The 23,897-nt window shown below is 35.2% G+C and overlaps 5 protein-coding genes across 9 annotated transcripts; 1 reads left to right on the forward strand and 4 right to left on the reverse strand.

Annotated features, from left to right (window-relative positions):
- Window positions 1–368: 368 nt before the first annotated feature.
- Window positions 369–3,062, reverse strand: LOC111483756 (fatty acyl-CoA reductase 3-like). The gene is made up of 10 exons (XM_023130057.1): window positions 3,002–3,062; window positions 2,804–2,907; window positions 2,464–2,666; window positions 2,280–2,380; window positions 2,009–2,204; window positions 1,780–1,941; window positions 1,414–1,495; window positions 1,060–1,332; window positions 846–973; window positions 369–728 (listed from the first exon to the last, which is right to left on the reverse strand). The coding sequence occupies exons 1-10, from the start codon at window positions 3,060–3,062 to the stop codon at window positions 575–577; spliced, it is 1,464 nt and encodes a 487-aa protein (XP_022985825.1). The 3' UTR covers window positions 369–574.
- Window positions 3,063–4,023: 961 nt separating this feature from the next.
- On the reverse strand, window positions 4,024–11,578 carry LOC111483642 (protein HIRA-like). Of its 3 annotated transcripts, none has more exons than XM_023129875.1 (11): window positions 11,409–11,578; window positions 10,619–10,766; window positions 9,444–9,719; window positions 8,933–9,184; window positions 8,435–8,832; window positions 7,295–8,315; window positions 6,762–6,972; window positions 6,370–6,610; window positions 5,998–6,120; window positions 5,456–5,573; window positions 4,024–4,936 (listed from the first exon to the last, which is right to left on the reverse strand). In XM_023129875.1, the coding sequence occupies exons 2-11, from the start codon at window positions 10,724–10,726 to the stop codon at window positions 4,589–4,591; spliced, it is 3,096 nt and encodes a 1,031-aa protein (XP_022985643.1). In that variant the 5' UTR covers window positions 10,727–10,766; window positions 11,409–11,578; the 3' UTR covers window positions 4,024–4,588. The 3 variants fall into 3 exon arrangements, with proteins under 3 accessions (XP_022985643.1, XP_022985644.1, XP_022985645.1); XM_023129876.1 differs by having other exon boundaries at window positions 10,619–10,849; XM_023129877.1 differs by lacking the exons at window positions 10,619–10,766; window positions 11,409–11,578 and having other exon boundaries at window positions 8,933–9,187; window positions 9,444–9,573.
- A 756-nt stretch (window positions 11,579–12,334) lies between these two features.
- LOC111483802 (60S ribosomal protein L10a) lies at window positions 12,335–14,550 on the reverse strand. Of its 2 annotated transcripts, XM_023130118.1 has the most exons (6): window positions 14,493–14,550; window positions 14,267–14,312; window positions 13,668–13,887; window positions 13,174–13,339; window positions 12,739–12,944; window positions 12,335–12,612 (listed from the first exon to the last, which is right to left on the reverse strand). In XM_023130118.1, the coding sequence occupies exons 2-6, from the start codon at window positions 14,269–14,271 to the stop codon at window positions 12,559–12,561; spliced, it is 651 nt and encodes a 216-aa protein (XP_022985886.1). In that variant the 5' UTR covers window positions 14,272–14,312; window positions 14,493–14,550; the 3' UTR covers window positions 12,335–12,558. The 2 variants fall into 2 exon arrangements, with proteins under 2 accessions (XP_022985886.1, XP_022985885.1); XM_023130117.1 differs by lacking the exon at window positions 14,493–14,550 and having other exon boundaries at window positions 14,267–14,467.
- Window positions 14,551–16,678: 2,128 nt separating this feature from the next.
- Window positions 16,679–20,187, forward strand: LOC111483729 (transcription factor TGA9-like). Of its 2 annotated transcripts, XM_023130013.1 has the most exons (11): window positions 16,684–16,794; window positions 16,914–17,152; window positions 17,296–17,384; window positions 17,469–17,636; window positions 18,240–18,290; window positions 18,467–18,526; window positions 18,914–18,991; window positions 19,088–19,136; window positions 19,217–19,488; window positions 19,572–19,793; window positions 19,863–20,187. In XM_023130013.1, exons 2-11 carry the CDS (start codon window positions 16,957–16,959, stop codon window positions 20,007–20,009), a joined length of 1,332 nt encoding a protein of 443 aa, XP_022985781.1. In that variant the 5' UTR covers window positions 16,684–16,794; window positions 16,914–16,956; the 3' UTR covers window positions 20,010–20,187. The 2 variants fall into 2 exon arrangements, with proteins under 2 accessions (XP_022985782.1, XP_022985781.1); XM_023130014.1 differs by having other exon boundaries at window positions 16,679–17,152; window positions 18,926–18,991.
- Window positions 20,188–22,485: 2,298 nt separating this feature from the next.
- LOC111483732 (CEN-like protein 2) lies at window positions 22,486–23,644 on the reverse strand. Its single transcript, XM_023130022.1, has 4 exons — window positions 23,408–23,644; window positions 23,213–23,274; window positions 22,997–23,037; window positions 22,486–22,919 (listed from the first exon to the last, which is right to left on the reverse strand). The coding sequence occupies exons 1-4, from the start codon at window positions 23,606–23,608 to the stop codon at window positions 22,693–22,695; spliced, it is 531 nt and encodes a 176-aa protein (XP_022985790.1). The 5' UTR covers window positions 23,609–23,644; the 3' UTR covers window positions 22,486–22,692.
- Window positions 23,645–23,897: the final 253 nt, after the last annotated feature.

Genomic DNA, 23,897 nt, shown 5'->3' on the forward strand with positions numbered 1-23,897 from the left:
ATTTTATACAAATAAAGGATATTTATGTTTGGTTATGGTATTTCAACCATCTTATTAAATTAAAAGTTTTTATTTAATTTTCGTTCATTTTTAGGGTAAATAATTAGTATAATAATCAATTAATAATATTTATTTTGTTCCCAATTAATTATTGATTAAGTAAGAATTATAGTTATTGAAAATTAACTTTTTCCTAATTAACTCACTAATTATTTAAGCTATTAGCTAATTAAGCAATAATTGTTGTAGATAAGTAATAAACTTTTATATATAAATTAATTAATTCTTATTTATTCTACTTAAATAATTACTTATATTAATTTTGGTAAATTATATTAATTAATGATATTGCCTTGAACTACAGATGTCCAAGAGAAAGACAGCAAAGAGAATTAGCAATTGAGCTGATATGCAGCTAGGATAGAAATTCTTGAAGTTGCAATTGTTCGTTCTCCCATGACTTTCCGGACCAATCAACCCGGATCTGCCCTCGAAAGTCTGGGCTACTTTCAAGTAGCTACAGATAAACAAGTCGACATACAAGGAGAAAAAACAAGATTGGTTCAAATTATAATCATTTCATTACATGTTTAATAAGTCCCGGAATGTGGATGTTCAGGAAGTAATCCTCCCAACTTATATCCTTAGGATCCAAAAGCAATGTATTTGGATTTATATTGTTGTCTCGTGCAGTAATTCTAAGTCTTTCTAAGTTGGTGTCGTCAAATCTGTACAAACAAAAATAAAATTATACGTACATTCAAAGGTCATATAAATCCGATTATTTTAGAATGAGGTATATCAACTAAACTCAATGTTTCGTATGAAATTAGTTTGGAAATTACTTGGCTTTGAAGAATAGAAACGAGTCATAAAGCTCAACTTGTCGCATCACCCAGTTGAACTTTCTCCGAAGATCATTGTACTTGTCTTGGAAAGCGTAACAAAATGCTTTGTTCACAAACTCAAAACCCTTTATAGTAATAACAATATTGATTAGAAAAGGTAAATTTAAACGTAGTTTTATGTTAGCATTAGTTATAGATTTGGGAACGATACCTTAAGAAAAATCAAGTAGTGAATGGTCATGTGTCGATGAAAGCTAGCCATGTCGTTGAATAAGGTGACATTTTTAACCTTGAGGGCCTTTCCATCTTTATCGATCCATGGTTTTTCCGTAAAGTATTGAAAAATATAACTGTGCAAATCAATGTTGCTCATAGCATTTCTCATTGAAGAACCGATGTGATATATTAATGTATGTCCAAATGGTTGGAGTTTATGTGCCACTATTGCCATGATGATACCATTTACTACCATATCAGCTGGAATCTGCATTTCTTCGAAACATCAAACTTGTTGAATTTGAAAGAAAGAAATATCTAAATTTGAAAGAAATTATGTTCATCTCACCACGTCTAGAATTGAGCTAGCGTTAGATGGAAAGAACGCAAGTTTTCCTTTGCCATACCCATCAATTAAGCCATCAATGGTCCTGTAAAATACAACTGTTTTCATCATTGAAACAAGGCCAACAAAACGGTTGTTATGGTAAAACACTATGCATACTTTATTTAAAGATCAGGGTTTTCAAAAAATTTGCTTGAGTTGAAAGAATTTACAATCCAAACAATTAGGTTGAGTTTAGAAATGTCTCAACTTGATCTGATCCAAACTATGGACACCCAAACTCGAGACAAAACGGGATTTAAGAAGAAATAGATATCAAAATTTTGGCTCCCTGTCGACCCAAGTTGCCTATATATATTATTTGTGTACCTCAAACCTTCGATCCAACCCGGAAAAGGTTCTTTATAAGTGCTAGTAACTATGGTTGGCCGCACGATGATCAAACGAAGATTGTCACTTTTGTCGCTAATCAACATCTCGCCCATTGCTTTTGTAAATACGTATGTGTTTGGATATCCATACATTTTTGCCCTAATAACAATAAAAGAATAAAATGGTTACATTGATAAAGAGGATGATATCCATGGATCTTTCGTACCTTTTTGTGCCCAAGTCTTTCATGGTCAAGCTCCTCGTAATTTCATCTATATCTCTATTATTTCTCAATTCTCTTAAACTATCTTCAATTATTTTTCGTTCGGTTTCAATGTCTAATTTTGAAGTGCCATCAACGGACTCGACCAATTTGCATGGAGTTTCCAAGATGACTCCTTCCCTTTGATTTGAAACGTAAGCTAACAAAACAAGGATTTTTCAATCAATTTGTGGATTGTTAACTAAATTATTTTAAACAATTATTTGATGCTAACCAGTGGATACATGGACAAGAATTTTCAAACTAGAACATTGCTCGGCAAAGTTTAAAACATGTCTAGCTCCCAATGTATTGGTGCTAAACGCTATATCATATCTGCAAGAAAGTAAACAAACTCGAGATCAGTTTGAAATACTTTATGGTTTAAGCATTTTACTGCAGTTCAAGAGAGTCAGTACCTTTCATCAAAATTGGTTGTTGCAGCAAAATTAACAATTATTTCTACTTGATTCTTCATCTCTTCCAATAAATTGGAGTCTTTTAATCCCATATTTGGGGATGAAATATCTCCAGGTACCAAATAAATCTTCTCTGAGACGAGGGGTTTTAGATCTCCACCCCATTTTTCCTTCAACACTCTAAACAATTCTTTCTCTACAACCTATGAATCAAATAATCAATTGTATTTTTTTACTGAAATAACAGATGAAGGATTCAAACCTCTATGTTTGATATTTACATAAACTAGCAAGTTAGTGTTTTGGTAATTGAAATATGGGTATAAACACAATCATATACCTCATCATAAAAACGTTTTGAAGCCGTGATTTGATCCACATTTCGTAAAAGTAGATAAAGTTTCTTCACGTTGGGATGAGCTCTCAATATTTTCTCCACCATAACTGCACTCTCAAAGTATATAATATAAATGATATATGTAGCATAATAACACATTAGAAAAAAAAATTAAAATTGTTCGAGAGAAAGATAACACACTCTTTCCAAGAAATCCTTTGGCACCGATAACAAAAATGGTCTTATTCTTAAAAAAGTCCATTGAAAGTCGAGAGATATATTATAAACTTTAAATTGAATAAATGAATATGAATGAGAATTTGAAGTTTGCATTATATACGAAAAATGGAAGAACCGTAGTAATGCACATAATTCAAGTAATTAACTTTCTTTTTATTGCATAATTAACCATTTAAAGAAATTATGGAATGACGTCTCCACTAATTGTCTCACCTAATCTCTAATCCATTTAAATCAACTACTCTCTTGGACTTAGATTTGAAAGATATCTATTTATATTTATGGATGTTGATATTGGTTGACATGGGTATATAAGTCATGCTATACCGTTGAATAACAAGCCCTTAATTTTCTATTTTCCAGAGAATTCATGTGTTTGGGAGACCCTGATGATTAATAATTAAATAAACCAAGATTTTACCGTGACTGCAATTTTAGAGAGACGTGAAAGCGAAAGCCTATGGATGGATAACCAGCACTGACAACCGTCTTTACATTGGATCTTCTGTATTTATTATTGCCTTCATTGGTGATCATATACCTCAACTTTGAAAAATTTTATTTATAGAAATAAAACTTCGAATGAAAGAACGATAATTTGGGGCATAAGATTCAGAAGCAGAGCGTATATCATTTCGTTCATTCTTTGTCAAAATAAGTTTGGGTAGTTTTGAATAATAGTTGCACAGATACAGAAGCAGAGCGTATATCAAAATCTCCCATCAAACCAGGCTTATTTTGACTAAAACACTTCAAAATTTCGAGTATCTCAACAATGATTTCATATGATAATGATCTAAAGTGTCTTCCCACCCTCCATTTAGAGCAACATTCCTTCCTGCTGCTACACCCTGTCCATGCTTAAGCACATAATGGAAACTGGAAACTACAAATTATGCAACATTCAGATGGAAGCCGAAAACAAACAGGTTAATGCCGATGCCATTGCATCTCGACTGGAAGCTTTATTAGCTGACCAAAGATGTCAAAAACGGTTCTAGAAGCACGGTTCTTGATATATAGATAGAAACTTTGATATGAACGTACAAGCCCCTCCAATCTACATTTAACACAAATATCATACAAATATTTGTCCCTAAATCTGTATCAGTTGCAGAGACCTTGGCTATCTAATGATAGAAGGTTCTCCTGGCTGTACTGTTGTAGTACGGATATCTTTAGACTCGAAAATCTACGTCATACTCATATATGGTAATAGAAGTAGCTCTGAGTTTTATCTAAATGGACGCTATTCTTTACCATTGTACAAATGCAGAAAAAGTTAAATGGAAGAAAAAAAAAATCTTACTTCTAGCTACCATTCCTAAGAATCAACTCTTAACCAGAACAATTACTTCAGACAAGTGGTCCTATGGAAAGAATGTCCCAGACAATTAATGGAGACGGAAAGCTTCTCTCATGCATATATATAGATATATATATATATATATAGGGACATGTCATGGTGTGATACATACGCAGCCTAGTCAATGCCAGTTGCAGTGTTCAGTTTTGAATGTGATTTGATCCGTTGGGCCAACAAGAATGTCAGTCTTTTGCTTCTGAAGCTAGGTTAACAGGATCCTTTACTGGCTGGCCCAGATCAACAGATGGAGCAAAACTCGTTTGATAATTTACCAACTTGGAGGAATCCTTTGGATGAATAACTGTAGGGTCAGTTTCCATTTTATCTGCTTGATGTGAAGCAAACTGCTCATGATCTGGTTCCAGAGGGCTTGATGCTGCAGGGAGGGAAGCTTTTGGCTCAACATTGTTTTCAACATTTTCATACTCGGAAAGAAGATCCATGAATTCGTTAAGCAGTCGTTGGACTTTTCTATTTGATGCCATGGCAGGAAGTATATCTTCTCTTAGAAGTTTGTGCTTTCTCATTCCCTGCGTAAATGTAAAAATGTGATTAAAACAAACTTCTTATAGCCCAGAAACCTGAAGGCAGCCGTTTGCAACATTAAATAGTTTTGAGTTTTGAGGTGCGAGTAATATGGATATCCACATTGTGCAATCTACTTCAAAAACTTTAGACAAATAATGGGTTTATGGAAAAATATGATACTAGTTACAAAATCCAAAAGATTGAGTGATCAACCACATGGTGATTTAGATTTAAGCACAGAGAAGCTAAACAAGTGCAAATAGAATTGATCAAAGATAGACAAGTCATAAGGCATTATCACTACAGACAGCATTTGTCATGAATCAAACCAATCAGAAGAATTTCAAAAGAAAGTTAACAAAAAAATGAATGCAGAAAGGGACGATATCATTGATTGAATAAAAGAAGAATAAATATGCACAAGTTAGAAGAATTGGAGGCAAATGACAAATTAGGTATTTTGTTATTAGGTATAATGTATGTATGAATGCCATTTGCAGGGTAGTTTAACAAAGTCTTACAAGCACACAAGGATCCCAGGCTTGATTCTTTGAATCCGCGGATGCATCTCCAGCCATCCCAGTTGGGGGTCCTAGCAAACTCTCACAAACCTCACGTAGCCGAGATTCATCTGCTTCTCTGTAATCAAGTAGCCAAGAACACCGAGTACAAATGTGTGAACTAAAATGCTTTGAAATGTTCTGAATGAAAATTAAATTACATCATTTAACGGAACAAAACCAAAAAGAAAAACTACTAATAAATCCCATCATCAACAAGAAAAAAGGAGGACAAGCCTAATGTGTCTCCCAAATCAAAGACATCATGCATCTGTTCTGATGCACAAGAATTTTGATCTCTGGAACAGAAAAGGTGTTCAACTATGTATCTGTATCAACCTCAATCTCAGATCTAGCTATAATATCCACATCTCTTTTGATGAATTCAAAACTTTGTGCTCCTAAAACTAAGTGCAAAAAAGCACCAAGCAACATTTGCAATAAGAAATGAGCTATAAAAATATGTGCTTACGCAAATAAAAAATGTGTTAAATGTAAATCACCTTGCCAAAAAGCGTATGTATGATAGAAGCCATTGGCGATACTCATTAGGTGACTTCAATGCTAGTGAGGATGCCATCTGAGTTTCTAGGTGAGCACGTGTCTGCATCCCATCATCGGTGACCCTAGATTGAAGAAACTAAACTCTTAAAATTGACTTCAAAATTATGTAAAAAGATCTGGAAACTAACTAGGAACCTATCACACTGACATGAAAAACCCCATCTTCATTCCACATCAATCACGTGACATTAAGAATCAAACATGTTGAGATCAATATCATGGTCATGAAAATGAAAATGAACCATCCCTGAAAACAAACCAGAACCCAAGTTCTTAAAGCTTCAGACTTCGGATGAAAGGAAAGAACAAACCTGCTCCAACCTGGCTTTCTAGCTAAATATTTCCTGATATCAACCTGCAGTGCAGCAAGCTCTCCGCTCTGAATAGACCCCAAGTTCCAAGAGCTGGAAAAATTTGATGCAGGGAAACAGTCGTCTGCTACTCTCAGCCAACACTTAAGGTTTGTATCAAAGAGAAAAGCATGGCGAGTGGCCAAAACAACTAGAGGAGAACCAGATTTTGACAGCTTGGCAGATATAACTTTAATAGTGCCTGAAAGAGTGGAAGGTTCAGTCCTAAAATCAGAAGGCAGATTTCTATAGAAAGCAATGGAAAACACGAGAAAAACAAAGAACAAAAAGACAAAAGAAACTTTGACATTAGCATCCCACTAGGATATAATAATTCAAATGTTGAACGTTACCAGAATCTTTTGTAGATGAGTTAGGATTCAAAGGAATCAGTGATGCCAGCGAGTCATGAAGGAGACAACTGCGGTTGAAGAGATCCCATACGTACAAGGAACCTTTCCTTGTCACCAGCAACAATTTCCAGGAATCATCACAATCGATAAACGTAGCAGCAGATCCTATCATCATGGTTGGCATAGAACGTCTACCACACTTGGTATAAACCTACTCAAGAATAAAAAACTGTAACCAAATGGGAAGCTTATATAAAGGCATAATATTTTATTATTATATTAAACCGAATTTACTTCTGGCAGCCTAGAGTAATACGACTAAGATTAACTAATAACTTCATTAAGCATCTGCTCTATTGCCAAGATAGTAAAATCTTTAGTCTCAAAGATAATAACCAAGGTTCATTGTATTAATGCAAAATCTAGCTGTACCGTCATAATACATTGCACGTGCATATCGTCCAGAGCATTCTCCAACTCAATCTTAGTGCCCCAAAATAAATGTAACTAAATATTAAATAGCCAGTAACTACCTGTAGGCATCCATCTTCACACCCTACTGCCCAGAAATTTGCATTTCCAGCCAAAACAGTGACTTTCCCTGAGACCCTATCAGACCACAGATTTCTTGATCCATTAGTACAAGAAATAACTGTTTCTTTCAACATCGATGTGTTTCCAGCCCCAATAATGTCATTGGCAGCATTCTCCTTTGGTCGAGCTTCCAAGCAAATTGGTTCATTATATTCCCCTTCTTTCTTATCAAACACCCTAATTGAAAGTACAGAACTACAAGTAGCCAATGAATTCGACGTCTTCAAATTCCCAGAATGATCCATTACGATATTTGCATCATTAACTACAGAGAGTGGAACCTTCTCAATGACTAAACTATCAGTGATTGTTGCTCGAGCAGTGACCCCTGTACGCTCCTTTAAATCAGTGCGTTTGCTAGGCATTCCCCTCATGGAACTTTCCCTGACACATTCAGGGGCAGCTACCCCATTATTATCCTTTTTTTGGTCAGATGACATAGATGGGAAATCAAGTGCATTGCTACTCTGAATCCCACCAGACTTATTTTCCTGCAGAACAGGTCCTCCAACTGCTTCTGGAATAATTCTCTTTCTTCCATCAGGTCGTCTATATTCTCTTTGCTTCACAGGACTAGAAATCTTTTGGGAAGCTGACGAAACCTTATTCAAACCATCCCCACCAGCTCCCCCACTCTTCTTTGAATCATCAACTTGGGCCTCCAAAGTCTTGGAGGCATCCCTTGCATCTATTGAAGATTTTGACAGGGTCTGGTTTAGTTGAGATTCTGAAACAACTTTCTTGCTTGAGACTTGCCTTAATGAAGCTGCTTCAAGCATCAGCTGAGCAGGAGTTTCAGCTAAATTCACTTGCCGGCCTCTAACATCACCATAACGACTTCTCTTAATCTCATCAAGTTCTACGTCAGGTAACCTCTGTCCAATTTCTTTCACCTCAAAATGGAAAGTTGCTACTGACCCATCCAAGGAACATGCAAAGAGTGAATATCCATCAGGACTCCTGCTCCAATAGGAAAATTTGAAAATTATGGGTAGTGACAAATGAAGGTCTAGTAGATGAACACCAAAACAAGATTTGGAAAGCAATTACATAGTATAGGTATATTTCCAGAGTCATACCAAGATAAATCAACAACACTTTGAGTAAAGAAATGTTTGGCAACAAAAAGTGGGCGAGGACTTGCTGTCGTCCATACAGTTATAGTGCGATCCTGACTCCCAATTGCAATCACATTGTATGATGGGGATTCTTTGCCTCCAATTTTCGAAGCTCCATTTGTCCACCCAACAGGAACAGCCTTCATCTCGTTAGCATTAGTTAAATTCCTCCGAAACATAGAATGATTAAATTTGACAACAATAACAGGAGCATTGTGTCCTAAGAAATCAAACGTGGCAGACCATTCCCCTCTCTCCAAGACTGGTGCAGAATGTCTGGGCTTCTGAAAACCATGTGTAGTAGTGATGAAATGTCCACAAGGTGACCAGCCTAGACGCCGGAAAAATGTAGAACCAAGCTGGAAAAGAAAAGCCACAAGAACATAAAGATAGTCAAATCAAAAATAAGTATAAAAAAAAAAAAAAAATCAAATCCGGACATAAAATAGACAAACATACAGATTTTGTCCAATGTCCATCAGTTCGGTGAGCAAGGCTCCAGTCACTTGTTCGCCATATAATAACTGTCTTGTCATCCGATTGACTGGCTATGAAAGAACCTATGGGATCCCAGGCAACTCCTTTAACAAGGCTAGAGTGACCCCTCAAAACGGCTGTACAAATACCATTGCTCATATTCCATATGTGAACTGTGTTATCTAAACTCCCACTTGCTAATGTCGAGTCATCAGGCGACCAGTTAAGATCCACCTACTTCATGCATTGAAATATAACTCCCGGGTTAGATGCCATCAATATCAGTACCACATACATCAGTCAGCATAATGCTTAAATACATAAATGAGCAATCTGAAAATTATAAACAGTTTGATATTTTAAAAAAAGAGACCTAAGAGGCTTGATTCACCCAAATTGATTCTTTCTTCTTTTTTTTTAACAATATTTATATATAAAATCTAATCAAATGCATGAAGTTCCACATAAAAAAAATAACAAGCTAAACCATTACCACATCAGCTGTGTGCCCCCTCAAAGTCATAGCAACTTTCCAGTTCTCGACATCTGGGGGCTCTCCACTTCCAAATTCAGTGGTCCCTGAACCAGGTTTCTTTTCATGAACAAGAATTGTTTGATCATCAGACCCTGATGCCACATAACGACCATGCTTAGCCCATCTTACACAATTAACTGACCCAAAGTGATCACGCAGAGTTGCAAGAAGCCTCTGATTTGAGTCATCATCTTCTAAACTCCTACCAACAGATTTCACATTCCATATCCGAACCTGCAGGGGTACAGGATGTAGTAAGTGATGTTATGGTCACATAATTAAATATAATTAGAAAATTTTATGAATAGCAGAAAAACTAGTTGTTGCATTGGTTCAGCAATCACACGACAACCAACACCACATAAAAAATAATAAATCCATAATTGCTAACCCATGCATGAACACAATTGTACTCCTGTAAGTCATAACTTGAGGCACATGCGTGTATATATGGAAACTCTCACAACAACTATTCGGAAGCAGTCTCTGACTATTCAACTGACAATCCAATCAAAATGAGATTTCAAAGTTAGACTGAAGAGGGGTTTCCATCACCAAAAAGGTTTCAATAGTTAGCTCAGCCGACCAGGTTCCCAAGAAGTCAATGACAAGTTGTGGGGATGCCCCTCATCCGGCATTGAGATACCTAATGAGATGACCGGGGGCTCAGACCACTACTAGTCATGTGAAGTAAACAAATTCCAATGTTCAGGAGAAGGGGGAAAGATTTGGGATCAAAAGCCCACCCTCTTTCGTTAAGAGCAAATGGGAGCTTAAAGACGTGAAATTTTCGACATACATTGATTCCACTATCCTCAAAAACACGAAACATGCACTAACGAGACCATTTTTATCATCTTCAACATGCAATATAGTTTTTTGCGGCATAAGTAAGATTACAACAAATAAAGGAAACAAAATGAAAGAAATCCCTACATGTTATACAATCTAGACTATCCTCATCAACTATAAAGTAAAAGGATAGTGATAGTGCGCCACCGCTTCTGCGGTCAATTGGAAAAAAAGTTGCACATTTTTCTCGGCGACCATTATAAACAAAAATGGAAGTCATTTCATATTAGCCACATTCTTGTTCGCCACTAACTGGAGTAAAATATGATAAGAAAAAGTACCTTGTGGTCGCCTCCTCCAGTAGCAAATCTCAGTCCACCAGGTTGGACATCAATCGAGAAAATTTGCGTGCCCTCATGCCTAACCCAACTAGGTTTCTCTGCAATCATCTCTAAGTCCGAACACAGCAACAAACCCTCCCCCCTCAGGCTGTTTCTTGTCAATTCATAGTTTTCCAACAAAATAAAACAACTCAGTACTGATCAATAAACAATTGCGTAAAGCAGAGAACCCTAACAAAACCCAAATTTCAGAAACAAAAGGGTGCACAGAATTTTAGTCTCGTTAAATGAAACAGCTAAGAAAATACCGAATGCCCAACCAGAAACAACAGAGAGAAAAACATCCAAACACTTGGAGTAAGAAACAAAATTTTCAACATAGAACCGTAGAATGAGGACCAGAACTAAACCCTGAAGGTATGAATCAGGCAAAACCCTAGCTGGAAGGAACCCAGAAAAGTGATGGAGCTAAGAGTAGGAAAAACGAAGGGATAAGTTGTTGCAACAGTCAAAGCTCCTGAATGAGAAGTCAGAGAAGAAGCTGAGAAGTGGAAAAGGCAAAAAAAAGAAAAAAAAAAAAAAAAAAAAAAAAAAAAAAAAAAAAGGCGAAGTGTGCGGGAGAGAGAATCAGAGATTGGAAAAGACAAAGGGAGCCGCACATGTTAAAACAGAAGAACTCAGCTTTGGAATTGGAAATACAATGCTCATCTTGGAATCGAAAGATGCATTCAATGGAATGAAATGAAAAACGAAAATCAAAGCAATAGAAACGGAAGGAATTAGGCTTTACGTTTGGGGGTCGCCTTCTTCACTCTCTTTTGGGTTTGTTTCGCTGCAGATTCTCCCTCGCTTTCGATTCTCCCTCGCTTTCTATTCTCCCTCGCTTTCAATAACAAAGCATGCTCCGTCCCGATATTTTCATTGATTCAATCGTTTTTTTCTTTTTAACACACCACTCTAATTAGGTTTTTCATATTATATAATGAAATCGTTTCCCCCTTTTTTTTATCTTATCTTTATCTTTCCTTCTTTTTTTTTTTTTTTTTTTTTTTTTTTTTTTTTTTTTTTTTTTTTTCTTTTTTTTTTTTCTTTTTTTTGTCCTTTGGGTTATATTGTTTTACAAGTTGCAAAATAATAATATTTGGAATCTCAAATTTTGGAGTGACAGCTGTAAAACTTGTAATTTAGTATTTAAAGGTTAATTTTACTTTGGAAGATTAAACTTTATTAAAGTGTGAACTCAATTTAAATTCTTAATTTCTCGTTCAATTTTAAAAATAAAATATTATACCTCGCCCTAAATTATATTTTAATAATTAAAAAACTAAATATAAATTTAATTATTGAAATTTATAATTTTATATAATAAACCCTTTTTATGAGCTTGCATTTGTCTTCCATCTTCAATTCAAATACAAAATATGTCATTTATTTTATTCATAACTTTATGAAATTGAAAATTAAGCCTATAACTAAACTCTCATCATTTTTATATAAGAAAAGGTCAATATTTGATGACAATGAAAAGACAAAACACTAAAATCAGTATCGATCAATCTATTCATATAACCATAGATCATCAATACATGTTTTTAAAGTAAGATTAAATAATCAGTGGATACAAAATAAAGCTTCCACCATTTAAGTCAGTGGGCTAAAGCTAATTTTGGTGTTTTTGTTTGAATTATGAGATATGAATCATACTTTTTAAAAAAAAAAAAAATACATCTACAAAACATGTATCGTGAAACAAGATGGAAAAAATAAAAAGCATTACACCCATCATAAGTGATAACGATTGTGCAGCTAATGGTTTAATAATAAAAAATAAAAAAAAAACAAACAGGAAAATTTTTCATCAATCATAAGCATAGAATTTCATCTCAACCTGGTTCTTCAATTTAAGAGCAAACAGTACTGTTCTAAGTTTTGAAAATTCCTCAGAAGACTCGATATGCCTTCCCCATAGTACTCTTCAGGTACAAGCATCTCACCTGATGAACAAAAAATACCCAAATCTCATTGTTAGATAAAAGGACAAGGCATATTCTACAAACAAATATAATTGTTGTCATGCAATAAGACGAGCGTCGAGTATGCTACTGGAGAAGTTGACTTACGTTTTGCCAGTTCTTTTTCAACAAGGAAACGAGGAAATTGACACTCATTTGAACGTTCTGAAAAACTTGCTTCTCTTCCATGGCAACATTGCCCACGGCCACACCCATGCAAAGAACCTTCTTCAATTGGAACTTAACCATTGCCTTCGTCTCATTTACTTTAGACTCGAGGGATTCTTGGTGAGTAACCAGGGTAGGGAACTTTCCTGTAATGGCAATGTAGATATCCATATTAGTACGAACTACAAACAAAACAGACTGCTTCTTCCAAAGAAAAGATTGAAATTCAATTTTCAAGCATGCAGCCAATAATGGGCCTGGACAGCAAGTAGAATGTAGAGTACCAACATCCGAGAAAGCTAAGAAAAGCTTTCAAACTAGAGTTCACCAGATAAAGGGTAACTTCCGAATGACTAAAGTCATGAACACACTTGCCTGCCTTGTTGAGCCCAGGGCCCAGAAGACGGGGAATTTGCTTGATAACAGCTTCAGAAGCTAAAAAGGCGTGATATTTTTTGGCAAGTTTCTTCACCAATTTCTTGTTCTTGTTTAGCTTCTTCAGACCTTCCACGTCCATATAATCTAAACCAATCTTCTCTGCCTATAATAAGAAAAAGCATACACATGTAAGCAAACAACCAGAAATGAAGTGTATCAGTATTCAAATTCAATTTACCATACATGAAATGTCAAAAAAAGTACATTATTTTCCCAGTTATGTACACATCCACTAATTGCAGCTTGTAAGCATTTAGTATTCGGCATAATACTTATCATTCATCAAATATGAATGAAAAACACTACAAACTATTATTACTGTCGAAATTTCTCATAAATATCGTTAAACGCAGGTTTGAAAGCAGAACTAAAGCAAGCAAGCAACATACATAACAGTTACTGGACATGACAGTGAAGATGTTAAAATTTACCTCTTCAACGTGCAAAGCATCTCCAAGCATGCAAATCTTCATTTTAGGGCGAGGGATATGGGGCAACTTCACTGATCCACTGAAACGCTTGTCCTTCTGTGGATCATAGTTCTTCAGTCCAATTTGAAGTTCAATGGTCTCAGTAAAGTTGCGTTTCTTTTCACTGCTATCACCGAAGATAGAGGAAATGGCTTCTCTCAAGGCTTCGCTCTGAAGCTTGCTGCAGATACAGACCAACAAAACTACATTCAGTAAATGGCAAGATAACCATAAAACAAAAAGATACGAGCAACCAAAGTTTCCAATAAACTCGATTTTATTTTGATATAAACGCACAAACAAGTAATGTGACTGCCGTGTTGGCAGAAACATAAACAAACTACACTAAAGCCAGAAGTAAATTCCAGCATTGTAACTTCATACTTCCAATCCTACCTCAGTCAAATTCATTTAGACTACTTGGAGGGATAAAGAACACGAACGAAATTTATGAATCCGGAAAAGCTAATAAAAACGACAGTAGCACTAATCAAGTTCGTTCTGAAAAATACATTCTAGAAGATAAATAAAACTAAATAGCAAAAAACATCCCAACATACCTCATTTTCGGAGCCTTGTCTTCCCTCAGCAGCAGCTACAAACTGGCTGAGAAGAAAACCAAATCAAAATACGATTTAATTGAGCGAGCTAGACGAACCAAATCGAGAGAAACAATAACTTAATATCAGGAAGAAGAAACAACGCAAAAAACATCTTCACTGGTAGAGGATTCAGTGGCAGTTTCAACAAAAACAAACTTCAATTCGAAAGAACGTGGATGAGTACCTGGTAAGAAGAAACGAAGCTAGGGTTTTTCGCGGCCAACTGATAAATAGGTATATAATGGAAGACCGAAACGAGACGATCCAAAAAGATGGGCTCGTGATAATTTCGCGAATACAGTCATGGGCCTAGGCCTCTATTTTCATTACCTAGTTGAGATTGGGCCCGTTTGTTGGCCCAATTTGCTGTCTAATGGGCCTTAGTTTTGGATCCATGATGGGCTTTTTTCGTTCATAGTTTTGTAGACGGACGACGATCGATGTCAAAAAACGACATGTTGCTTCATATCGTCAAATAAAACAAAGAGAATTTAAAGATTTTATTGCATATTAATCCGTAGGGCTCTTTAGTCTTACAAATACAAATGAAATCTATTAAGACGTGTATTGATCTCTCTCTATAAATAACATTAATCGATTAAGCCGTTAATCATGCTTAATTAAAAAGTAATTTAAATTGATTTCTTCCATCTCAACACCTACTTTCTACCCTCCGTCCCTCCGCCACAAGCGACGCCCTTGCCGACGCAATTCTGCCAGCGGCCAAGATTCTGTCGAACGCCGAGTAATCGATCCAATCCTTTAGCAGTTCCTCTTTTCCCCATTTCTCCGGTACCGTTACTTTTCCGGCCACCTCCTCACGGTGCCTCTTCAGCCTTTCTCGAAACCCACAACAACCCTTCGATTTCTCAGCTCCGCCGCCAAAATCTCCGGGCGATCCAACAGCGGGGGCTGCTGCAGGGGTACTATTTATTCCGGTGGAAAGACGATCACCGGAATCAGAGCGATTTGGAGGAACCATGGCGATTGGGTTATTGAATTCTGGGAACTGAGAGATAATAATTAAATAGAAGGGTTGTGTGGGGGTTTAGTGTACACGTCAAATAAGCGTTTATTTTCTTTATTTTTTTATTTTTTTAAAGATATTCAATGGCTAATGGATTGTCTACGTTGGAATATGGGGTTTTATTTTTATTTTTATTTTTATTTATTATATTTTTGTGTGGTGATTATAAGGTTGGGAGATGAAAAGCTTGTGAGGTGGAGATTTTTTCTTTATTTCTTTTTTTTTATATATATATATAAGAAGGAATATGAATTTTTTTTATATATATTCATTTATGCTGAATGACCACAAATTATTTATAAATAATTATGGGAATTTAATTTTTTATTTATTTAGATTTTATCTCCACGGAAGTATGCATAATATAAGATAAGGGGAATATGTGTATAATATAAAGTTTGATAACAACCCAAATATATTTTAAAATATACTCACATTCATAAATAATTACATAATCCATACTTTTTTTTAATATCAATCATTGGTATTCTCAATTAAAATTATATTATAGTTTCATATAGCATCCAAAAGTAGTAGATACACATTCTAAAATATTCAAATATTATTGTCTATTTCATTAGCTCCTATTTATTATTTCATATATTCAATAATGTTATATTTTTACATTAAAAAATGCATTGATGGGTTATTTTTAATTATTTTTATTTATTTAGATTTCCCCCTTTTTGTAACAAATTCCTCAAAGAAGAAGCAAAGTGAATAAGACTAGAGAGATGACAAGCATCCAAGTAAGAGAGGAATTAAAGAGCCACTTTGTTGGAGCTTTTTCCCTTTGTAACATAGCCTTTTTATTTGCTCAAACCAACCTTGTCTCACCCATATTCCTCAATGTCTATCCATTCCCTTTATCTTCTTTTTTCGGACTTAGCTCTTCTCCCAAAAAACGCTCGGACGGAACAAAGTTCGTAGCATATATTATCCACTTCAACTCGTTACGTATTGCCATCAGTCTCACGATTTTAAAACGCGTATATAAGGGAGTAGTTTTCACACTCTTATAAAGAATGTTTCATTTCTCTCTCCAACGAATATGAGATCTCATACTCCTCTTCTTGAAGACCCAACGTCTTCGTTAGCACACCGCCCGTTAACTGGCTATGATACTATTTGTAACAGCTCAAACCCATACTACTAAATAGTATCCACTTTGCCTCGTTGCGTATTGCCAACCCAACATCTTCTCCATCACACCGCTCTGCGACGTGCTTTGATACCCTTTGTAACAGCCCAAGTCCATTACTAACTCGTTATGTATCGTCAGCAACCTCACCATTTTAAAACGCATATACTAGAGAGACAGTCTTCACCCCTTCAGATCATGTTGTTGAATCGTGAATATAAAAGGTAAACGACGAGCAGCCATGGAATGAGCTGGTTTTCTTCATAGCGAAGGCGAGAGACCCCATCAAACATTAAAAGTTGCAGTCTCCAAGGACAGGTTCTGTTCTTTTCCATTTTTGTAATGCAATTTTCTCACATGGGTACTCATAAATCCAACTAAGAATCAAAACCCATTTGCAATAACTTCTTCCACTTTTTGGTTGATTTGATTTGCAGAAGAAGAACAAAGAAGACGATGGTTTGAACAAGGAATTCATGAATGACGAGCAACAGAGTGGAAGAAACCGCACCTTCTTCAACCCATCACCTTCCTCACAATTCACATCTTTATGCAATCAACTACAACAATCCCTCCTCCACTTGCGAAGCTTTTGATATTGGAGAATTGGAACAAGCAATCGTGTTACAAGAACACGAAGCTAAGAACAAACTCGATCATCACCAATCCAAACAAAGTATGCATTGTTTTTAATTTCTGTCAGTTACATTGTAGGGTTTGTGGGGTATTGATGATTTGATTATGATTTTATTTTGAAGATACTTTGAAGAATCCTGAAGTTTGGTGATTCTCTGAGATTTGCTTTTATGATTCTTGCAGCCTTTTTCTCAGGCAGGCCTGCTGCTGCCACTGCTGCTACTCTGGAAATGTTCCCTTCTTGGCCAATCAAATTCCAACAAACTCCCACAGTACTTATTCCTCTTCTTCTTCTTCTTCTTCTCCTTCTTCTTCTTCTTCTCCTTCTTCTTTATAATGTTTTCAAAATGCAACAGGGAATGAGTTCGAGACGAAGAGAAGAGAGCACTGATGAATCTCCCATGACTAAAAAGCCCTGTCCATCTACTTCTTCTGCAGCTCATCAGGGCTTTATTCAGAAGCAGATTCACCCTGAAATGATACTCACGGATGTTTCAGCTCAACATCACTCCCTTCGACAAAAGGTTTGCTAGGAATTATGAGACTATGCTTTAAGCTTAAACTCTAATGACTTTGCTTTCAAAAAAAATTCTATTTATAAATCCAAGATCATCTCTTAAATTAAGTTGAGTTGGTTTCGTTTTTTTTTTTTTACTTTTCAGCTCTTAAAGCTCTTAAAGTTGGTAAAGGACGATTTTACACTAAAAATGATGTTTTTACAAAAGGGTTGGGTTAATTTTTTAAAATTGTATTAGGCACAGATCCCAAAAACTCTTAGATAATCGTATAAAAAGCAGAGTTTGAAGATTTGAGGCTCTTTATCTGATGAATGTCTGACATGAAGAGGTAGAAGTAGAAACTTGCAGCTCCATTAAAGGTCAATTACATGAATCTTCACAGTTTTTGTTTTTGTCTGGTTATAAAATGAAGATCTTTAAAGCCCTTTTTCTTTTCCAGTTATTCAAACCAGAAGCCAAGTTTTGATCAGATAAAGCTAATAGCTAGCTATCTAGGCGGCCGGCTTTGGCATATAATACAGAGTTAATTTAATGATATGTTATTGTGCTTGAATTCAGCGATCATTTTAGAGAGTTTTGTTCATAATTTAAATCTCATCAATAATGCAGAGAAAAGGATGTGGTTCGATTTCAACATCACAGAAGCAACTTGATGCTAAGGTCTTTTTATTATTATAAACAAACGACTGTTGTTGTCATTGTTGCTGTCTTGTTTCTTTTTATATCTTTGTCTATTTTTTATGTTTTTTTTTTTTTTTTTTTTTTTTTTTTTTTTTTTTTTTTTTTTTTTTTTTTTTTTTTTTTTTTTTGTCTTGATTATTTGTGTTCATGTTTAGACATTGAGACGTTTGGCTCAGAATAGAGAGGCTGCCAGGAAGAGTCGCCTAAGGAAAAAGGTACAAATTTTGTGTTTTGACCATTTAATGGTCTAAATATAGTTCACTTTGACTTGTTATCTATTAGTTCCCCTTTCTAACTAACATAGATCTCACAATTTAGCTCAACACATGCTTGTTTTTTACAACATTTGTAACAGATTAAGCCTACCACTAGCAGATATTGTCTATATTGGCCGTTATTTATCACCATCAGTCTCACGGTTTTAAAATTTGTCTACTAGCTGAGGTTTCCACACTCTTGTAAGAAATACTTAGTTATCCTCATTGACTAACGTGGAATCTGACAATGACAATAATAAGACAATATTCTAATTGTGTATATGAGAAAAGTGGTAATTAATGAGATTTTAAAATTGATTTATTTGGGTTAAAACGTAATTATAGGCTTACGTACAGCAACTTGAGAGCAGTAGAGTCAAGCTCACGCAGCTTGAACAAGACCTTCAACGGGCACGAGCTCAGGTTAAAAAATGTGAACTTTTTTACTGCAATATATATAGGGAATATATGTATTTATAAATTTTAAAAAAATTACTGTGTGTTTCCATTTCTTGGTAGGGTTTGTTTCTTGGTGCCTGCGGTGGTGGCGGCGGCATTATCAGCCCAGGTAAGCTTCAAAGAAGTTATTTATGCATGAAAGTAAATAGATGATCAAATGGTAATTTTTTTGGAAAATGGTTATGGTAGGAGGTGCAATGTTTGACATGGAATATGCAAGGTGGCTGGAAGAGGACCACCGGCACACGGCGGAGCTGCGCGGGGGATTGGAGGCACGCCTACCGGACGTGGAGCTGAGAGTGAAGGTAGACGCATGCATTTGCCATTACGACCAAATTTTCCGGCTGAAAGGAGAGGCTGCTAAGTCCGACATCTTCCACCTCATCGCCGGCATCTGGATGTCTCCGGCCGAGCGTTGCTTCCTTTGGATTGGTGGATTCCGGCCCTCCGATCTCATCAAGGTTTGCATTTTTCTTATTAAATATATATTTATATATATTGAAAATTGTTGAGTTTAACTAAGAGGTTGTTGATTGATGAACAGATTTTGCTGTCACAATTGGACCCAATCACAGAACAGCAAGTGGTGGAAATTTACAAGCTACAGCATTCGTCACAGCAGGCTGAAGATGCTTTATCTCAAGGTCTTGATCAGCTCCATCAGTCTTTGACGGACACCGTAGCCGGCGGTCCGGTCATCGACGGCATCAACCACATGGTTTTGGCCATGGACAAGATCTCTCATCTCCAAGGCTTTCTCCATCAGGTAATTACTTTATTATTATTTTATATGATTCAATTTTGTTCACACTAACAAAAATTTGGGTTGGTTTAGGCGGATATTTTAAGACAACAAACGCTTCACCAATTACATAGGATGTTCACCGTCCGACAAGCAGCCAGATATTTTATAGTTATTAGTGAATATTACACTAGATTACGAGCGCTAAGCTCCATATGGTCCTCTCGTCCAAAGGACTAAGATTTATATCCTTTACATGTTCATCTTTTCTCCTTCTAGTTTTAATGAAATCTAAATTATTTGCTATGTCGTATTTTGTTCTTATATCGTTAACAACATAGAACCTCTGCATATCTCTACAATTTTAGGCATAATTCTTTTAACTTTTTTGTCTCGTGTTGATGAAGAACTGTATTATGAAGGGCATATGATTCAACTCTAGTTTTCTCGATCGGTGAGGGATTGTGTTTGATTTTATTTATTTATTAACTTTAATTGATTTTTCTATCAAGTTTAAAAAAAAAATTAATTTGTATATGAATAAAATATTTGAGGAATTTGGACTCTATAATCGTTCGAAATAACGAATTTTTAAAAAGAAATATTTGGATTTCCTCCTGGAAAAATAATATGAATATAATTAGTAAATGTGTTAATTAGAATTTTCGATAATTAATTTCAACGGTTCCGATCTTTCATTCAAATTAAGTCTTTCCAATCTTTCCATCCAACCGTTGGATTCGGGTTAATACTCCCACGGGAAAACGTAATGGGCAAGCGACATGGGCCCAAGCCCAACTAATTTCCCCTCCGTTTACGATCATCTAAATTGTATAAATCAAATATTTTTTATTTTATGTAATTTTTTAAATTTACTAATAAAATATTTGAAATTTATGTGAGATTTAAATTATTAATGGACTATTATTTTAGGTAAATAGAATTTTTAAAATAATTAAAACAACGACATAATCCAACTAAAAATAGAAAGTTTGGTTAGATAAGATGACAGGTGGAGGAGACAGTAAATGACACGTAAGACAGCGTGGACAAATGAGAAACCGACAGCAAACAAGCAGGAGTGCTGAGGTGGCTTCTCCTCGGGAAAGTATTTAGAAACATCATCAATCAGTCATTATCCTAATAGAGCTTCTGTGTCGAATTATCCTTCTTCCTTTTACCCTTACAGTTTTACCCCCACAGTAAGTTGTAAATTAATTTAAAAAAGAAAACAGTAAATAAATAGTAATTCGTGAATTTAGCACATATATAAATAAAGAAAAGGAATCTCTGGGGCTAGCTAGTTTAGGGTTGCTGACATTATAAGCTTATTTATTGAGAAGAAGAATATATATATATATATATATATATATATATGTATATGTTGATTGTTTGGTTGCTACAATGATTTGTGTCCTCGTGGGGTTAGGAGTATAGAATCTAATGCACTCTTTCTCTAATCCATTTTAATTATGTAATTAATCACCACCGACCTAACAACCATACCCTTCAATTATTATAAAGAATTCAAGGGAATCTATACCAATAGGGATGAGTTATAGATATGTAGCCTTTTTCATCTAACGACTCAAGCCCTTCGACTCTTCCAATCATTTGAGTCGTGTTTATTCCTAATCTCGTTTAATAATCAATTGAATTATGTTTAAATAATTGATATTATTAATTTCAAGTAACAATTTTAAAGGATCTAATTGGTACGATGTTATTCACCGTCTGTCTAAGTTAATTTACTGAGGTACTCTCGGGTTTGAATCCATTGTAAGCTGGTGGCTACAACTAGTGTTAAAAGCTGACACATTATTATTATTATTATTATTATTATTTTCCTGTTTTTTCTAAAGCTGACACTTTATTATTATTATTATTTTCCTGTTTTTTCTCCCATGATAAGTTCGAGTGAATTTGAATTTTGTAAAAAATGTCACTTGAAAGTATAGTGTCGTGTCGATGTCATATCATGTCATTTGTTAACTATATGATTGGTAAGAGATAAGCATAGCTTTAGGTAGGCTATGGCCAAAAGGAAATGAAACACAGCATCTTCCTTTGAAAACATAGTTAATGATAGTATCAACTTAGGATATTGGTTCCCACAATTTGTAAAAGACCTGTTTTTTCTCAAGTTTTTTTCCCTGTTTGCCCAGTCAAATGTTCATACTATTGTGAGCAAAAGCTGACTCTTACCCATCATTTTCATAAATCTATCTCACAGTTCAATAATGTCACCTTTTATCATTTAGACGCGTTGAAGATATGACTAATAGAATAGATCATGAATATATAAGTGAATGAAACAAAAAAATAAAGTTATGAAAGCGAGTACCACTAATGCCACAAAGGTTTTTAGTGGTCTTATTGATGCATATCACTACAGAGTCTTCGAAAACACGTGGTTGGATTGAATCCCTTGCAAGGGAAATTCTCACTTCCTTCCCCAACCCAATCAATGGGAAACACCTACTTCGAACAAAAGTAAAACGGGCATCTATTTTTCAGTTGGTTTCAGGCAAATGACTCAGGAAGCTCCAACCCTTAATCTAGGTTAATCATCGATTTATTTTTTTCCTTTATTGGAATTATGTATATTGATTGACTTTGACGATGATCCTTGAAATCCCGTTTTTGTTATTGGATTTCTACCACCATGTTCGTTTGTTTATGATCGTTATGTTAAAATATCAATCGAAGACGGAAAACTTTCGAATACTTAAAAAGAAAAATATCGAATACAATTTTGGTTTGTGTTCTTTCCATGTACGTGATTCATTCAGCAAATTTCACCACCAATCTAAACGTTAACAAACCAAACATAAAACCAAACATAAAACAAGGACAGCTAAACACTGCATGCAAATTCAATATAATAAATATCTTATTTTGGGTTATTTATTTATTTATTTATTTATCTTCTTCTGGCGGCCGTAGCCCTTTGAGCATTGAAATAGACTGCAGCCACAGGAAGGCCAAGACCATTCTCTTCTGCAAATCTTCTTGCATTGAACCCATCTCTTGAAGCTGAAGCAGCTGGTGGCTTCACTGTCTGCCTTCGTGTTTGCTTGAATAGAAGGAACACGAATCTATGGATCCCTACGTTTGGACTTGGAACTTCATATTTCACTACTTCTTTTCCTGTTTTAACCACAATATCATGTAATTAATTATACCACAAATACATGAAACAAATCCATTACGACCATAAGACTTACCAAAACTGGAATCTGTCGTTCCTGGGATGTCTGTTACTATCCTGAAATAAATCAAAATCATATCCTTAATAAAAACATGTTTTTTTTTTTTTTTTTTTTTTTTTTTTTTTTTTTTTTTTTTTTTTTTTTTTTTTTTTTTTTTTTTTTTTTTTTTTTTTTTTTTTTTTTTTTTTTGAGTAATCTCAATCATGGGAGCTTAATGAAAGGAGATGATACCAATGGAGATGCTCTCTCAAGTAAGGATCACTCGGACCCGGAACATCTGGATCGGTCATCACCTGCAAAGTTAGTTGAAAATCATTGGGAAAATGCGTTTTAAATTTTTAAGAAGACAATATCTGCCCGCGGTGGACTTAATTATAAATATATAAAACGAAATGAGAAGATGGGTATCGTTGAATATGATCATACCAATGTGAAGAAGGATCTAAGGTCGCCTCCAAGAACCTCAACCTTAGGTTTTAGGGTTATAAAATTTGGAAGCAGCTCATGCCCATTGGACACCTTCTTGTTTGAATGGTAAGTGACAGTCATCTTCACCGTTGGGGAGAAGGCGTCGATGATGTCTCCGACCACTCTTCCGACCACAAGAGGATCCGACATCTTTGCCATGGCCGTGTAAACAAGAGAGAGAGAGAGAGTTAGTTATTTGAGTATGGTTTTTTGGTTAGGTATGTGAAGTGAGGGAGTATTTATAATATTGTTGAGAAGAGAATTGGGGAAAAGAAAAGTTTATCATCTTTTTGTGAACAATTGAAGCAATGACAATTGGCAACAAATTATAGGACATGAAATCTTATTTGTTGAAGTGTCTTGCTCTCAAACCTGTCTTTTGAACATAAAAAAAAAGGAGAGAGAAAGATGGGATTGGGAGATAATAAGTATTGTTTAATGAAGGGAA

Source organism: Cucurbita maxima, unplaced genomic scaffold (assembly GCF_002738345.1).
Source record: "Cucurbita maxima cultivar Rimu unplaced genomic scaffold, Cmax_1.0 Cma_Scf00009, whole genome shotgun sequence".
Classification (NCBI taxonomy): Eukaryota; Viridiplantae; Streptophyta; class Magnoliopsida; order Cucurbitales; family Cucurbitaceae; genus Cucurbita; species Cucurbita maxima.